Source organism: Microtus pennsylvanicus, chromosome 10 (assembly GCF_037038515.1).
Source record: "Microtus pennsylvanicus isolate mMicPen1 chromosome 10, mMicPen1.hap1, whole genome shotgun sequence".
Lineage (NCBI taxonomy): Eukaryota > Metazoa > Chordata > Mammalia > Rodentia > Cricetidae > Microtus > Microtus pennsylvanicus.
The window spans coordinates 66,081,234-66,099,334 of NC_134588.1; the positions used below are offsets into that span (position 1 = coordinate 66,081,234).

An 18,101-nucleotide genomic window follows, 5' to 3' on the forward strand; every position below is an offset into this window, starting at 1 on the left:
TATCTCCTATGTCAGCCAGAGCAGCACGAGGTAAGGGCCATGGATGCTCAGTGATTTGACCACGTGTGTTTATTGCTTCCCTGTGATGGTTTGAAGGACCAGGACTTCTACAAGCATTTCTGACACACGAGAAGGATGTCAGTTTTGAGCTCCCTTTGGCTTTAGAGGGACTCACAGGAGTTTGAGACTGTTCTGGAGATATTCTAGAGACTCCCCTTTGCTTTTGTTACTAAGAAATGGCGGCCTGAAGAAACGCATGGATTCGGTTGCCCTGGATAGCATTATGTAATAGTAAGCCAGTGCCCAAGTGCTGTGTTTGAGCAATCTATGTCTCACACTGATCTACCGTTGGCCCCTCGCCTCAGATGTGACACTCAGAAGTGGTGGGAGCCTTAATAGGAGATCTGTGGAGTAGCCAAAGATGCTTGGGGAGTTACACTGACTTTCATCAGAGCTGTCCCTGTAGCTTACCTGGGGCACAAAATGAGCAGGGCTGGGGTCAGGAGAGACTTAGATTGACTTTTGTGACCACAGGGGAAATGTCCTTGACACTGATGTAAAATCAGAGGACCTCGGGTGCTCAGCCAGAAGCCTCTTCATTATTTAACGAAAGCTGGGATCGTAATTAAAGGTTATTCAGAGTCAAAGCAGGGGTCCTCAGTGCTGCGAGGGAGTGTCCTGCTGGAGCCTGAAGAGCCGTCAGTCCCCAGCGAGCCTGTCATCAGGCCCTGGGAAGGGAAGGGCTGCGGTCAGAGCCACCTCCCAGGGGATGTTTGTTTAGAGAACCGGGTGGGGCACCTCCTGTGTGGTTAAAAGGCTTTGATTTTTATACAAAGGGATGTGCGAAAAGATCCCAGTTTGCAGTGGCCGGCAGTAGGAAGGAAGGATATGAAAGCAGGCGCCTGCCACTGCACTGCTGGCTTTGAGGATTCAGGCAGCTGAGGATGATCAGGCTGTGTAGGAGCCGTAGGGTGTGGTGGAACTGTGGCAAATGTGAACGCACCTATAGTCTAAAGGAGACCATTTCTCCGCTCTTCTAGCTCCCCCGATTTAAACATGAGACTTAGAAGTAAAGGTTATGGGGCCTGAATGTCCAGCGGGCCTGAGGCTTGCAACTGTTGTTCACTTACCGTGTGCCCATCACCCCAACCCAAGAGCTTACAGCATGCCAGTCACACTCACCCCAACTTTGTGGGGGTGCAACATGCCCGTCACACTCACCCAATTCTGTGAGGAAGCCAGTACCAAATAGTGGCCCATCATACAGTTAAAGAGACAACAGAAGACAAGAGCCAACATCCCACGCTTCAATATGCCAGCTTTTCCAAACTCTCCCGTGAAAGCATGCACGGTTTCCAATTCCTTCCTGGGCTTGGAAGGGAGACCTCATTGACGCGAGGGTTTCCTAGAGGCACAGGCACAAGGCCTTCCCTGTCTCCCTCAGCCTGGACTAGGGCTCACCGCTTCTGTGGACAGGATGCGTTTCCCAAGTAGCGAGCATCCCCTTGCTGAGTAGACAGCATCTCTGTACAAGCAGAAGTCCTGGATGTGGCAACAGAATGGACTGATTCTGTAGATGGGAGTCTTTCAGAAACAGCACTATAGAGCAAAATCTTTTCTCATCAAGGATGAAAGCTGTGCCTGTGCCCAGGAACCTGGTGAACAGTGATGTGCTCCCTTCCCTGAGGTCCTCACAGCTCAGGCAGAAGCGTAGGGAGGTGAGCAGGTGGTAAGGAAGGAGAGAGGGACCTACATGGTATTGAAGACAGACAACCAGTAAGGCTGGAGCAGAGCTGGCCAAATACAGGGAAGGGAGGAGGAGCAGGTGGAAACCTGGGAAGCTGGAAACGGAGGTCCTATCGATCACACAGACCTGTGGATTGGGAATGGCCTAGGATCTTATGCCACCTACCATCAGCTTGCTTGCTGTTCAGATACATACGCACGGCAGCCACTGCTACGGCTCCGGCAGTGTATGGAGCATTACCCAAGAGGCACCGACCACACCGTACTCTAGTGGGGAAGGCCGATTGTTCCAGATAGCCAGTGAAACGGCAGGGTAACTCAAGGTGAGCGCTGCCAAGGGTCTAAGCTCTGTGGAGAAGCCACCTGTGAGCTGTGCCGAGCATACAAACAGATGTGTTCCTTTGCATATGGGGGACACCTCACCCACCACCAAAGTTTGTGTGACATAAACTGAATGTTAATGCCTTCAAGCAGCACAGAAGAGCCAAGAGTGAGACCCAGAGAAATCATCCAAAGCTGAAATTTAACACCACTGTGTGCGTTCTCCTGGACACAGCCACGCTCACGTTCTCACTGCCTCTGCTGCTTTGTGCTTTGAAGGCCAGAGAGACCACGTGACTTGCAAAGCCAAAAATATTTCCTATCTGCCCTTTTTATAGATAAGAATGACAGGCTCTATCCTGGGTTCTTCTGGTACGTTGCTCCTCTGCAGAGCCCTCTTCCACATCAGCCCCACCGCGTCCCCCTTGTCCAGAAACCCGCTGTCTCAGAGGATGGGAGGCAAGCTTGGGAGTAGAGAGTGGAAAGAAGCTTCTGTCCTTGCTGCACTTTTTCCAAGCCAGGGACTGTTGGGAGGTGGGCCCCTCGGGCAACATCTTCTTACCTTTGGCCTGGTCTTGGGCAGTCTAGGGCAAGTATGGCTCTAGAGTGACCCCTTAGCTAGAGAAACGCTTGCCTAGCAGGTGGTTCTGTCCCCTGAGAGCTTAGCTCTGTAGTTTGTAACTGATGGGAGATTCTGTACTCTCCACTCAAAGCAGTGGCATCTAAACTCCATTTATTATAGGCACAAGCGACTAGCTACGACATCCACTTACCTACAGACCTTACTCCTCTGTTCTTCTTGTTGGTCTGTTTGGGGTTTTGCTTCATTTGGCTTTTGAGACAGGGTCTGGCTGTGCTGCTTAGCCTGGTCTCAGACCTGAGAATCCCCTGCCTCATCCTGAGGATGTCTGTGCTGGTTGGCATGCGTGACCACATCCAGCTCTTTCTTATTTCATTTTTTCCTCACATCAAATTATGTGTAATCCTCTTTGACCTGTGCAGAAAGAGATAGATAATCTACCAGACATTGGATTCTAGGATGTTCACAACGGTTGTCTGAGGTTACAGTAATATTTGGGGTGAATCTTAGAACTCTCTCTTACTTTTGTGTACTATATATTTCAAGAAAACATGAGTCATCTTCATCTATATAGAAAAGGCCAGACGTTTTAGTTTCAAAAAAATAAATAAGCATGGTGCATGTGGGTGCTGAGGGTATTTATGTCACTATGATGTCACTGCCGGAGAGACGTGCCCCTGACAGCTCACCAGTAATTGCGGCAGGGGAGTGAATGGCTTAAGAACATAAGGAAAAGAATGTAGTGGGAGGTGAGAGATGTGGAAATTAGGTCATCTTTGTGGTGTATAGAATATTCGCAGTAGATAAACCTGGCCTCACTGCCAGTGTTAAGAAGGATGGAGATGTGGCTCTCTGCTCATTTCCCCCTCCCTTTGTGCCATCTTGAGAAACAGAAGCCTAGTAAGTTGAACTCTTAAAGGCAGTACCTTGTCGCCCCCTAGTGTCCTTGTTCTGTTATGTCACCTTTGGCCATCCCAGAAGTCTTCATAGTCTGTATTTGAAATCTCTGCTCTGGAGGGAAATGCATGGTGGCTTGGTACCCATTCCTCGGGATGGGGAGAGGACATTCTCCAGGGAAGTGAGAATGTCTCATCAATCCCCACTTCTTCCTGTTGAAGACACGCAAAGCACATCTCTCCAGCAGAGACAAGGAGCCTCTTGCCAGGCAGGGCTACAGCCAAAGCCAGCCATGACTCTCTGCGGGAGGGTAACCATTGGCTTCAGAGGCAGCCTTAGGTTTGGGAGTCTGAGATGGGAAAAGAGGTGTGTGTCTCTCGGTGCTCTGTTTGGCACATACAGCCTCAGACTTGCCACTAGCCCAGTCACAGAGCTACCCTAACATGCAGACAAAGCTGTGCCCCTGCCCCTGGACAGCCCTCCCCCTCCCTCTTGGGACTCTGCTTTGGTGGGACAAAATGAGTCTTTGTTAGAACAACTTCACCTTGCCGTCTGGCCTCAGGCTTTTCCAGTGGTTTCAGGAGCTCGTGGGAGAAAGCCCTGAATTTTCATCTGGTTCTCCAGGCTTCTGAAACCTGGACTATTGCTTCTGGGTCCCTTCCGTGGACTTTGCTTCTTTCCAACCCCACCCAGGTTAGTCTTGCTCAGCACTCAGTTGAAAGGGCCTTCCTAAAGGGAGTCAGCCCCCAGCAGAGTCTCGGCCTTCTCTGGAGAGCTTACAAGACAGTGGCATTTTCCTTCCTGATATCTGCCAGACCTGTGTCCAATACCAACCTTACATAGGCAGTTCCTGCGAAATCTTCATCTCCCCTTAGCGACTGAAGGAAATCGGCTCCGAGGAGGCATTTGTTTAGGTCCAGGGACAAATTTGGCTGTGCCGGTGAAGAGAAGGGTGGTGCTCTCGACTGAGCAATCACTGTACACCTTCAAGAGCAGCGAGAGCCCCAGTCACCCCTCTGCAGACTGATCCACAGCTGTCAAGACTGTAGTGAGTTGGCCCTAGACAGATGTGGCTCCATCACATCTCCTAAAGCTTTCCAGCTACACGAGTGGAAAGACACACGGACCCTCAGAGGAAGCTTTCTTTTTTTGTGGGTGCCTTTGCTTTAAAGTTATTTGAAGACTGCATTGCATTTATGCGTTAATCTGTTTGCAATAAAATTTCATATGCAACTATAGTTAGCTGGATAGTCATCCAGTCCAGTGTCTTGGCTTCCTCAAAGAGTCTTTCCTGAGGGCAAGTCAGGAGAAAGCTTTATTAATAAAGGGTAACATGAGAAGCGTAGCTCTAAGTGATCTTGAGGACAAGGGGACAAGTTTGAATATAGATATTGTATGAGTTAATCCTATTAACCTGACTGCTGCTTTTTTTAGGTAGGATAATGGCTGTAAGGTTAGATGAGAGAATGTTGTTGTTCTTAAAAACTGCAGGCCAGAGTGTTTTGGACTGAAGTAACAGTGTGTCTACTTAGTTCACAGTGTGTGTGTGTGTGTGTGTGTGTGTGTGTGTGTGTGTGTGTGTGTGTGTGTGTGTGTTGGGGGTAAGCTTGGTAGTTCCTGACTGCACTCCCAGGGCTTAGGGGACTAAGGCAGTAAAACCGTAACATTAGGGATAGTCTGGACTATATAGCAAGTTTGTGTGTCCAAAAAATAAAAAGAGATGGGGAGATGGCTCAGTTAGTAAAATGCTCGCCTTGCAATCGTGAGGACCGGAGTTTGAACCCCAGAACCCATCTTTAAAAAATAGAAAAATTGCCTGGTGTGGTGAAAACTCCAGTGCCTGGGACCTCAGTGCTGAGCAGGTGGCCCTGTTCTTGGAAAGTTCCAGGCCAGTGAGAAGCCGGAGAAAGGACAACAAGGTTGTCCTCCTCCTCCACACATTTCACACTTGCGGGTGCATACTTGTGTGCACACGTGCACATATGCGTGGCCACATGTGTGTGCACACACCCATGCGCAGTGGGTGAATAAGTAAATGAAGACAGGAAGGAATAACTGATACGGAAGAGAGTGTGGGTGGCTGGGGGTACGTACTTCCTGAGAACCGTTTCCCGGAGTCAAGGGGCAGACATTTGAGTGGCAGGTGGTGCTGCTGCCCCATTCATTTTTACCTGTGTCTCCAGTCTGCAGCTCTCCACCCATCCACATGAAGGTGCAGCCTCTGAACCAGACAGCGCTGCAGGTGTCCTGGAGCCAACCAGAAACCATCTACCATCCGCCCATCATGAATTACATGATCTCCTATAGCTGGACCAAGAATGAGGATGAGAAAGAGAAGACTTTTACTAAGGACAGCGACAAGGACTTGGTAAGGCCCCTTGGGATCGAGGCCTCTGACGGTACACAGAGAGCGCATCTCCTCCTATAGGGAGAGAGGAGATGGTGACAGAGAGCCCCGAGAAGCTGGTAGACCAGCTAGCCTGGCATACAGAGCAGTGGACAAGACCGTGTCTCGAGGGAGATGGAAAGCAAGGACCACACCTGATGTTGTCTTCTTCCTCCACACATACACTGCGGTGTGCGGATGCCTGGACATGTCACACACCCCAGTTTTCCCTTTTTAACTGGCTGCTTTTCATTCATCCCAAACAAGGCCTTTTCTTTCGATCAGGTTGTTAATTCGTATTAGGTGAGTTACGTAAGTGCACCGTGGGTCATGGCACTTAGTGAGCCGTGTTTGAGTGTTACCTCTCACAATTACCCTATGTCTGCTTCCACCTCATCATCTTTTCTGCACACAACTCTGCCTGCTGCTGGCCGCAGTCCTCAGGGTCCCTCATGTGTCATGTGTCTCGTGTGTCAGTACACATTCTTGTTGCCTGATGAACCCCAGAGCCCAGGGCGCTTTTATACTCTGTTCTGTTAGAGCTGCTGTGACATAATCTGACCTCATGTTGGCCACACAGACCAAAGCCAGCATCTCTTTTAAATGTACATGAGTATCTGGCCTCAGATGCCCAGCAAAGCCCTTTGGGCATCTGCTTGTAGAAGCTCTTCTCCCTCATTGTAAGCCGTTCAACACGCGTGAGTCTTTAAGAACTCAAAGTGACACATGTGAGTTTGAAAGCCTTGCTGCTTTATTGTTAATCAAAGGAGGCCCCAGAATAATGAAGCCTGTAATTGTATATGCACATGGAAAATGCTTCTCCTCAGAGTGGGACTCTTAATGACTTGCCACTTTTTTTTTTCCTCTCAATAGAAAGTCCTCGGTGCTCATTCAATCAGTCATAGAATAATACTTTTCATATTCCTTTAGATGAAGATTCTTTTGCTTCATTGTCATTTATCTTTTCAATTCCCCTACTAGACATCGTTATCTGGGTCGCATCAGGGAACACAGAGCTTCGTGAAATTGGAGAGGGCTGTATTGGAAGGCACCCAAGGTCACGGTGTGCCTTAACCTTTCTCTTGCGCACGGGAGTCCATCGGGGAATCCTTCCCTTCCTGAAGTCAGGCCTGTATTAATCTGCGGAAACCATCTAGGCACCCCTTCTGTTTCTTGTTCTAAGTGGAAAATAGTTAAATATGCAGGGAGGAAGAGACGTTGGCCTGGAGTGAATTCTAGTAAATTCCATCTAGATGAGGTGAAGATTTTGCTGTGATTAGAAGATGGGACAGAAGTTCAGGGAACAAGGCATAAATTGGATTCAGAAAGCAAGATGGGCACAAGACTCTGCTTTGACAGCATGTTCCATTTCCCAGGGATTCATAGAGGCTTTTTTTTTCTCCTATTGAGACACACAAAATTAAGTTTCTTATTTCTGCCACACGCCGTGAGTGCTGACTCGGGAGAGTGCCCTCCTCTAGCTCACAGTTCCTGCGAGGCTTGACCAGCCTCCTGTCCCACACATTCATGGCAACCCTGTGTTGGTGCTCAAGGCTTTTTCTAAGAGAATGGAGTAAAGCCTCAGGAATGTGACCACAACTGTAGACAGAGGTTTCTGTCCTGCCCAGTCCTGACGCTGTTCAGTCCCAAAGAAACACATAGAGGCTCGTATTAATCATAAACCATTTGGCCTGTTAGATCAGGCTCATTATTAACTAGGTCTTACAATTTAAATTAACCCCATAATTTTGTCTGTTTAGCCACAGGCTTGGTAACTTTTCTCAATGAGACGTTCTCATCTTGCTTCCTCTGCATTGTGCTGGCAACTGACTCCCTACCTTTCCTCCTCCCAGAATTCTCTTCATCTAGTCATCCTGTCTATGCTTCCTGCTTGGCTACTGGCCAATCCGTGTCTCATTAAACTAATAAGAGTGACAAATCTTTATAATGTACAAGAGCATTATCCCACAGAATTACCCCTTCCTTTCTTTTCAAAACAAATACTCTGAATCTAACTTCCTTTGCTTAGCTTTTTTCCTGACCATTGTCCATAACAACTTGTAACCAACACTCTAAACAAAGGCAAAAATCCCTAATCTATTTTTTGGGGCATGTAGGCATAGTTTTATAAGCTACTTCCTACTGACTGGGGGCGCTGATAATTTTAGGAGGACCCAAAGAAAATTTAGGATTATGGTCAAGTCCTGACTGGAGTATTCTGTGTGCCTGGATCATCTCAGCCAGCAGCCTTGAAGCTGTTCTGGATGCAGCACTCAGAAGAAACTGCAACAGAGGTCCTCTGAAATATTAGATTATCTGGGCCATCCATTCCCGTTGGAAATTTTTTTATAGGGATCTTCCTCTATCAAGCTTTATTTTCTTAACCCAGAATGAATCCACAGCCTCTCATTTGCTATGGAAACAAAAGCAAAACCTCTCCTCCAAGGTAACATATCTTTTGACTTACATTTTGAAGTCAAGGTATTTTTAAAATCTATAGATCTGATTAATTCAGCAGAATTTATAATCAAATGTCTTTTAGCAGCTGTTGCTCTTTCCTCAGCAGTCAGACAATTCAAAAAGAACACAATAACATACAGTATCCAGATTTCCTATGGATTTTCTATCTTTACATATCTTTTTTTTAACTTTGTTTCTTTCATTTTTATTTTTATTTTTTGAGACAGGGTTTCTCTATATATCTTTGGCTATCCTGGAACTCACTCTGTAGATCAGGCTGTCCTCTGCGGCCTTAGCACATTTATGCTCTCTGCTTGCTGCCAGAAAACAGAGCCTACCAGAGACAAAACGGTTACCAAGAAGCTGCACTTCACTTTGTTCTTGTCTGTCTAGGATCCTTTCTTTCTCTTTTTTAAAGCTTTCTCAGGCTTTATGTGGAAATTCTTGCCAAACACCATTTGTAGACGAAAGTTTTTATCCCACCTGGTCCCACAGCTGTTCAATTCCAAAGAAACACACAGAGGCTTTTATTAGCTATAAACTGGTTGCCCTGTTAGCTCAGGTTTATTGTTAACTAGCTCTTACAGCTTAATCAACCCATAATTCTTGTCCATGTTTAGCCACATGGCTTGGTATCTTATCTTGCTTCCTCTGTGGTGACTGACTCTCTGCCTTTCCTCTTCCCAAAATTCTCTTAATCTGGTCGCCTTGCCTATACTTCCTGCCTGGCTACTGGCCAACCAGCGTTTTACTAAACTAATATGAGTAACAAATCTTTACAGTGTACAAGAGCATTATCCCACAGCACTTAACTCCCTCCCCCCACCCCATTCCCATCTGGAAGTTGTTCCCAGTGGTAGCAACCAGTGTTGCCATGACCACGTGCTAATACCAAACTAGAGGATTATGGTGGCTGTGCGAGGAGAACCCTCTTAGTAATTCCATTTATACTGGCTCGGAGTACACACGTCTGCCAGGAGACCTGTCACCCATTAGATGGAACCGCCGGAGACTAGTGGCATTTCCTGCTTGTTTTTCCAGGAACAAAACTGCCTGCTTTGTAGGTATGTTCCATTTCCTCGGTGTTAAAGGCTGTGGAGAGGAAGCATTGAGGAATGGTGGTCAAGATGTGGCTCGTGATATCTGCTGACAGTTGACAAACATTTTTCTAGAAAGGGCCAGCCAGTAATTATTTTAGACTTTCCGGTCATATAGTCTGTCAAAACATCTTAAACTTGTCAATGTTTCAGTGAAAGTGTACAGAGTACACGCGCATGCACAGACATGTGCGCGCACGCACACCACACACACACACACACACACACACACACAATGACCTTGTCTATGTGCCAGTGAAACTTCCTAATAACAGATGACCTGCCTGATCTAGCATGCAGGCTGTAGCTTGTCAATGTTCAAGTGAAAGTAACCATACAGAATACACACACACACATACACACACACACACAACCACAAACAGTAAAACAATGGCCATGCCTGTGTGACAGTTAGAGATGGCCTGCTGGATCAGAATGCTGGATCTGAATGCAGGCCATAGCTTGCGGCTCTGGCTGCTGCTCTCTTCTATGTTCCCAAGAGCAGAGTTTGCCTGGCCTGTGTTGCGCAGCGCTGTTAGGTGGCTGTGCCTGTCCACATACTAGCAGAAGCTAGAAGACATTTAGTGCATGTTTCAGGGCCACGCAGCTAGAGAGTACTGTGGCAAAGTTACGTCTTGTAAGTCTGTTGATTTTGTTCTTTGTACGGAGGGCTTTAGACAACAACAACAACAACAAGAAAACCATCCAGGCAGTGAATTTTTTTGCTAATTTTCTAAAACTGACATGGCTCTGGAGTTCTTTTCTTTAATAACTGTGGAGATGGTTGTGGATAATAATTACAATTTCTGATGTTTAGTGATAACGACAGAAGTCAGGGCTTTGAGAGCAGAAAGGCTCAAGACCTGTCCCAAGCTATGAGCCAGTTCCTGGTGATTCTTTAGTGTTGAAACAGATTTCCCCCACAAGCAGTCTCTAGAGAAAGCCAACCGTCGGGACTCTGGGATACCCAGGTTTGTTCTTGGGTGAACCGCATCTGTGAGCTCAGAACCAACTCGGTACCTTCTCTTCCTTCCCCTGCAGAAGGCCACCATTAGCCATGTGTCACCTGATAGCCTTTACCTGTTCCGAGTACAGGCCGTGTGTCGGAATGACATGCGCAGTGACTTCAGTCAGACGATGCTCTTTCAAGGTAAGGCTGGTTATTGTCTTCATGTCTCCCACTGTCCCTAACGCTGCTTCTTTCCTCAGGGACTTGGTTCATAGAGGGTGTAAGCCGTATTCAGGGAGCTCTGGTCGTTTAGGTCTATCTTTGGGGTTGGGAGTCTCAGAGGCCGATAGAAGGAGAGGGAAAGCAGGGCTGTCTTTACATGGCTTTATTGATGTGTTCCAGCTGTGCCTCTTGTTTCAAGCTATGTCAGATGGTGTGGTCTCCCGATTCCTGCCATAGCCTCTTACTTAGATATCCAGCAGGACTGATCTTTGCCTTTTAAGAACTGGAGCCCAAGATATATATAATTATATGTATGTGTATATATATATATATATATATATATATATATATATATATATATATAATTTCTAATTAATTAGTTTTGGTATTTTCCGACCAGGTTTTTCTGTGTAACAGCTCTCTGTCCTGGAACTAGTTCTGTAGACCAGGCTGGCCTCAAACTCACAGAAATCTCTGTCTCCTGGGTGTTGGAATTAAAGGCGTGCGCCACCACCACCTAACCCAAGAGAGAAAATCTGTCCTTCCAGTTTTTAAGCCACACAGAAAAGTCTCTGTGTAGTATTTTCCCAGTCTGGAGATCTGTGTTCTGTGCTGCCTGGGGACCTTTAGGAGGATCTAGGGCCAAACTGAGGGTGAACCAAATGGAACTTTGCCTTCATGCATTTAATGGAGTCATTTTTCTAGAAAGCAATCAATACAAAGATTTCATGAATGAAATATTGAAATCTTATTTTATTAACTTATTTTATTTTGTCGGTATACGTGTTTTATCTTCATGCATGTATATGCACCTCATGAGTAAGGCCGGGGGAATGTAAAGATAACCTGGAGCTGCAACAGACACCTGTAAGCTACATGTATGTGCTAGGACCCGAACCCAGCTCCTCTGCAAGAACAGCAAGTGTTTTTAACAACTGAGCCATCTCAAACTCCAGAAATATTAGAACGAAAGATAGATAGATGATAGATAGATAGATAGATAGATAGATAGATAGATAGATACGAGAGATAGATACGAGAGATAGATATGAGAGATAGATAGATAGGTGACAGATAGATTGATAGATAGATAGATAGATAGATAGATAGATAGATAGATAGATAGATAGATAGATCAGATCAGTTGTAGCTTAGTAGTGAAGTATGTGGTTAGCATCCACGAGGCTTAGGTTCACTCTCTATCATAAAAATATAATAATAACAAAAAATTATAGAAGTAATGATGGGACATAATCTTTTTTTCTGCCCCATTTTAATCCTAGTATTATTTACAGAAATCAGCAGTCACCTATGGTCCTTGGTTTATGAATATAGTTTCGTAAGAAACTAAATCCATCAGGAAACTCAGGGCCTCGGGCTCCGCAGAGACTCCGACCACTCAGGCTGCTTACTTGTTCAAGGCCGCAGCTTTCTGCCTGTCAGGTGAAAAGCCTGCACACCAAGCCAGTGTTACCCCCTTTTCCTCTGCCGTGACTTTCTGCAACAGAGACCATACTCAGCTGATCCTTAGCTTCTGAGTTGTGGGTCAGATTAAACATCTGGACTTCCTCCTAGAAAATGCATGTAAAATGCAGACCCTTTAAGTCACGTGGGCAGGTTGCACCAGCCCCATCTGAAACCTCTGAGCTCCGCACGCTCACAAACTCTCACACCAACCTAGCAATGTGAATTCTAGCAAGATGGCCCTAGTGACTGAAGGGCGCATTAAATGCTGAAGACTGCCAAGGTGGAGCTGGGCTCTGCCGGGAGGGTGCAGGTCCCAGCCCGCAGTCATCAGCTGTGCCATGCTGAGAACCTGTGTTGTTTGTCTTAAGGCTGCGGTTTACCACCCCAAGGAAACTGGCAGCTTTTACAGGCAGTGGGGACCATTGTACACTAACACCAGTGTGCCTTGAATAATCAGTGTAGCATAAATCACAGGACCATGGACCAACAACTCCTGGTGTGTCACTGTGAAGTGCTTGTCTAGACCTTACCAAATTGAACATTCCACACCCAGAAATGGTGACATCCAAATCCTCCAGTACCTGAAGTCACCTGATCATCATGGGAGTGTTCATTAAGTTTCAGCTTTTATGAGGTTTGGTTGAAAATAGTAAATGATAGCCGGGCAGTGGTGGCGCATGCCTTTAATCCCAGCACTCGGGAGACAGAGGCAGGCGGGTCTCTCTGAGTTCGAGGCCATCCTGGTCTACAAGAGCTAGTTCTAGGACAGGCTCTAAAGCTACAGAGAAACCCTGTCTCGAAAAACCAAAAAAGAAGAAAAAAAAAGAAAATAATAAACGATGAACCCAGGGGGGAAGTCCTCCCGCATAGATTTTTTTTTCCAAGGAACTGGAATGTACATGTGTCATTTGAACATTCTTGGCTAATGATTTCATCCTTCTGTTAAAAATTAACTAAAGTTTACCATAGTTTCATTTTTTCATAAATAAATCTGTGTCCACACACTTACAAAAATACATTGTTCCATGTTGAGCAGGCTCCTTGGGCCGTGGAAGGGTCTGTGTCAGGCAAGGGGAGGGAGAAGGTCGGCCAGTCTGGGAGCTTGCTGCGGCCAGGCCTTGGGACTTCAGCCCCATAAATCATGATTAGGCCTCTCATTGCCTGGACCCAGAGCCTGGGAGCTGCAGAAGTGTCCCCTTTGATTAATAGTCCTAGGCTGCCTGGCCTCTGAAAAATTAAAGGATTGTAACAGCGCTATTCCGAAAAGGCCCCATCAGGTATAAATTCAAATCAGGGAACATCTTAAATGTCTGGTCACAGTGGCTTGTTAAGAATGACTGGTGTGTGCGGGGCATTGGCCCCCATGTGTTGAATAGGAGTGGATCCTTGGTTCACACCTCCCCACACCACCCATGAAAGCTCTGTGCCAACCAACCCACACCCTCATCAAGGTCAGCCCTCTGCCCTTTCCTGCCCAGCCTTTTTTCACTGCTTCGGAGCAAGAGAGAGCAAGGTGCAGAATTCACCTCCTATTCAGACTCAAGGTTTAAGAACGAAAACAGGATCTCGAGAATTCCAGAGAAGTTTTTTTTTCTTTCCTGTAACTGCTTTTAGAAATAAATTTGTATCAGATTTGGGAGCATAGGAACTCAAATGAAGTATTGTTTGTAGTGATTATAACCGTATTTATGATCCATATACTATCCCAAAGCATTGGACTGGCAAAGCAGCTCCACTGGTAAAGACAGCTGCTGCCCAGCCTGCAGAGCTGAGGTTGATCTCAGGATCTACGTGATGACAGAAAGTGAATCTCTGACCTCAAAGCGTGTGCCCATGGCATGTACATACTGTGACATGCACAGGTATACACAGGCACATACAATAAGTAAATAAATAAAGTGGAATAAATGCTAAGATACTAATAGCTGTACTCAGCCACTGTGATACATGTATTAGCAGCCCTCATAGCAAGTGACATTTATGGTGTGGCTCCCCTTACAGGGTGTCACCACTTCGGCTGCTTCACCCCGACATTCACCTGGGACAGTTTATCATGTGGGGTTTTGTGTGTGTTCGTTTGTTGGGGAGCGCGACCTGTAGTTGTGATTTAGTTTAGTGTTTACAAATGGGGAAGTTATATTCAGAGAGCAATCAACTTGAGGTAATTCATTACTGAGTGGAGTTCTGTGTTCTTAATCTCAGCTCCATGGCCCATGGACAGCTGTGAACCACCCTGTCACTCCCCACACAGAGTCTTCCATGTTGACAACAGGCCTCATGGGCAGCTGCGTTAGCCACTGTACAGTGCTCAGCAGTCAGTCACGGGCGGGGCTTCCAGAGCCTTCTGTCTGAGCATAAAAGTCGTCAGGCACATCCTCCCTCACGGTGGTCTTAAGAACTAAAATCGAATCCGGGCGGTGGTGGCACACGCCTTTAATCCCAGCACTCGGGAGGCAGAGGCAGGCGGATCTCTGTGAGTTCGAGGCCAACCTGGACTACAAGAGCTTGTTCCAGGACAGGAACCAAAAAGCTACGGAGAAACCCTGTCTCGAAAAATCCAAAAAAAAAAAAAAGAACTAAAATCCATCAGAGGGAAATCAGTTAAAGTCATATACACTTGTCATAATATTTCAAACAAATTTGAGCTGCGGTGATACATGTATGCATTTAATGCAAGCACCTAGTGACAAGCCGTTGGTCCCGGAGCTGCTGCCGTGTCGAGGAGCGATCACCATCAGCCATTCTCAGAAATCAGAGTCGATCTGGTGGTAGAATGGTGTCAGATCTCAGAGACTGTTCTAGACTAATAAAGCCAGCAGCCTGATGGAATGGCTACTGAGCCCATTGGCCTTCTCAGACCCCCTTTTAAAGGGCACGAACCACAGAGCTCCTGGGAGCCTTTTATCTTCTATTAAGGAAGCAGGATGTGCACGCCTGTCTGGGGTATATTTTGACCCAGGTTAGAGTTGCAGCCTTAGCTTCTTTATTTGACCTGTTATCTAAGCAGTTGTATTGACTTGTAGATCTGCCTTCCCGGTTCTCTATTTGCACACTGTACTTTTGCTTAAACAAAATGCGTGCATTATTACATCAGGGGTTGTGAATTCGGGTGTCCATGGGGCCTGTTGAGGGGCATAGGTGGTAAACGGAGTAGCAAGATACCAGGTGCCCAAGAAAAGGAGTGATAGACTAAAGTTAATAACACGGTCAGTGTTTTTTGTTGTTGTTGTTGGTGGTGGTGGTTTGGGGGGGTCTTTCTTTTTAATATTATAGGGCAAACAAAATTGTGTAGGGCCCTTGCCATTTCTAGATTAGGTAAAAAGCATAGCAGATACGTTACTTGCTTGGTTGATTGGCATTTTTGGTAATGTTTTGAGGCTGTGTGTATAGGAGGCAGGTCTTGAGTTTATATAGAATGTTCTAGTTTTATTAAATAACCTTAAGAAGGCTGATATATTTTCTATTATAAGTTATGATGTCTAGCGTTATTCCAGAGACAAATGTTCCTCAGCAAATGAATGGCTGAACATAGTCGGTAGAGACACACAAGAGAATATTATTGAGCATTAAAAAAAAGTAAGGAAGTTCTGGCCCGTGCCTGTTTTGCAGGGGTGACCTTTGCAGACATTATGCTATGTGAAATACATCAGTCACCAAAGTACAAATGGGCATGATTACATTTATATGCACAATATAGAAGAGTCACACGCAGAGATAGAAAATACCATCCAGTGGTGGTGGCTCCCAGGGACCAGATAAAAGGAACTGAGTATGTTGGTTCGTACCCAGAGTTGCATTTTGCAAGATGAGGAAGCTCTGAAGATGAATGGCGGGGAGGTCAGCTGCATGATTAAGCAAATGAACTAACTGACCATTAGTGGATCAAATGCTAAGACTGGCTAACGTGGTGAATTTTATATCCTTCGCCTCTTAATACAAGTTGACATATACTGGGCGTATCTTTTATGGAGACTGCGTGGGAGAGCAGAACTTTGCGAAGAAAAGAGCACAGGACAGGTGTGCAGCAAAAAGAAAATGATGTGACCGTGTGGAGCATAGCTTGGAGACCATCAGATGCAAGCGGGGAGGGAGCACGTGACAGTCCACGGCTAGAGGAAGGCAATAGGGTTATTGCAGGACACAGTGAAGGAGCTAATACAAGATGAACCATTGGGCTGGCAGGATGGTTCAGTTTTTGAAGGTGCTTGCAGTCAAACCCGATGAGCCAAGCTCAGTCCCACGAGATGGGACAAAAGAAGCACACACACACCCCATTCCCTGCCTTCTCATGAAGGAATACATGCATAAATGTAATAAAAGCTGAGAATATGGTAAGTTGTCATAAGGTAAAGATGCATAATAAAATCACTGCAATGATGAGAAATAGTGACCCTCCCCCCCAAAAATAGATGAAACTCAGAAGCCCAACAGCCCTGGAAAATGCATCTGAAGGTCAGTGGAGTTTCACAGGCATTCGGTGCAGCCATAACACAGCCGTCCGTTGCAGTCGTGGGCATCTTATTGTTGTTGAAGTCCTGTTTCAGTAAAACACTAATAATCGCAAGTTTTAAATGAATTGCCTGTGACGGGAACTGCTGGCTAGATCCCAATTGTCTGACCATGTCCGCATGACTCAGGAGCGTGTCGCGTCGTACCAAAAACAAAACAAAACAAAAAAAAGAAATGGTTGGAAAGTGTACAAAGGGGTACTATTCTGTGCCATGAAAAGTATGTGTAATTTAAATTCGTGTGTCTATAGGTAGGGTTTTATTTGAAGCACGTGTATACATTGTGTTTTGTTTACATTGTAACCTTTTTTTATTCCCCCCTCAGCTAATACTACCAGAATATTCCAAGGGACCAGGATTGTGAAAACAGGCGTGGTAAGTGGAGAATGCTGGGTACACAGTCCCTGTTGTTAATTTGGATGCAGCTAAAGCTCTTGCCACAAGGTGTCAGTATAATGTTGTTGAACTGCCCTCACAGAGCGTTCAGAGACACTTGCTGTCTAAGCTAGTGTGCGAGACAGCAATATTAGTGGCTTCTGTTGTATAATTTTGTCATCATAAAAAATCTTCCCGATCTGTAATTATGCATGATTTGCTGGAATCAGATGATTCAGGGATTACTCCATCCCCAGCCCTCCACTTATGCTAAAATCCAGATGTCGTAACCCATAGCTACTGATCAGAAATTACCAATGCTGGGGAGAATCTCAGTCGGAAACTCACTAGGCACATCCCAGCATCCAGAAAGCCCAGGATGGTAGTACCGTTACTCCCATTCGACAGGTGAAGAAACTGAGGCTTGGTGAGTTAAAGGAATAGGCACTTCGTCATACAGAGCGAGGCAAGGAGTCAATGCTAAGTAGGCTTTTCTGTGTTTGGTGGCATTTGGCTTTCAGAAATGAGCTTTAGAACCCATGGTCCTTAAACGGCTGGATTTTTTTTTTAATGTTAAAGTCGTGTGAAGTTCCAAAATATGTTCCCACTGTTGTTTTGGACTTGGATAAGTGATGAGATATAATTTTGTGTTCTCTACACCAGCTCATAAGGACTGTACTTAGAGTGCTATCCCAGGACATCTCCTGGTGTTGGTAGAAGATGTCTCCCCTGAGTAACACCATCACTCAGCCCAGTTGAGTGTTGGGAAAGGATGGGCTGAGCTTAGGCCTCAGCAGCCCTGCCTCTGGCCGAGCAAGCACACACTTTGCTAAACTCCAAACTCCCTCTCACTCTGCACCTTCCCATCTTTGTACATAGAGCAGGCTGCATTGCAAGCCGTGGCCCCAGGGTGGCGCTGTGGCGAATGCAGTCACCCTGAAAGGCTCTGGGACTGGACTGCGCTCAGCTTGCAGCCGCAGAGGCTTCTGTAGAGCTTGTGTCCCGAGTGTGGCACCTGCTTCTGAGCCTGCTGTTTTCCCTCTTGGTCTGCTGCCTGCAACGCTGGATGAGGGTGGAGTTAACTCCATTTCCT

The 18,101-nt window shown here is 46.1% G+C and overlaps 1 protein-coding gene across 2 annotated transcripts in view; it reads left to right on the forward strand.

Moving 5' to 3' along the window:
• The window catches only part of Ptprg (protein tyrosine phosphatase receptor type G), a 666,884-nt gene that overhangs the window by 565,888 nt on the left and 82,895 nt on the right, over positions 1–18,101 (forward strand). For both annotated transcript variants that reach the window (XM_075988580.1, XM_075988581.1), the window contains exons 9-11: positions 5,728–5,912; positions 10,529–10,637; positions 16,959–17,008. In XM_075988580.1, coding sequence (XP_075844695.1) covers positions 5,728–5,912; positions 10,529–10,637; positions 16,959–17,008 — 344 coding nt within the window. The remainder of the gene's footprint in view (positions 1–5,727; positions 5,913–10,528; positions 10,638–16,958; positions 17,009–18,101) is intronic.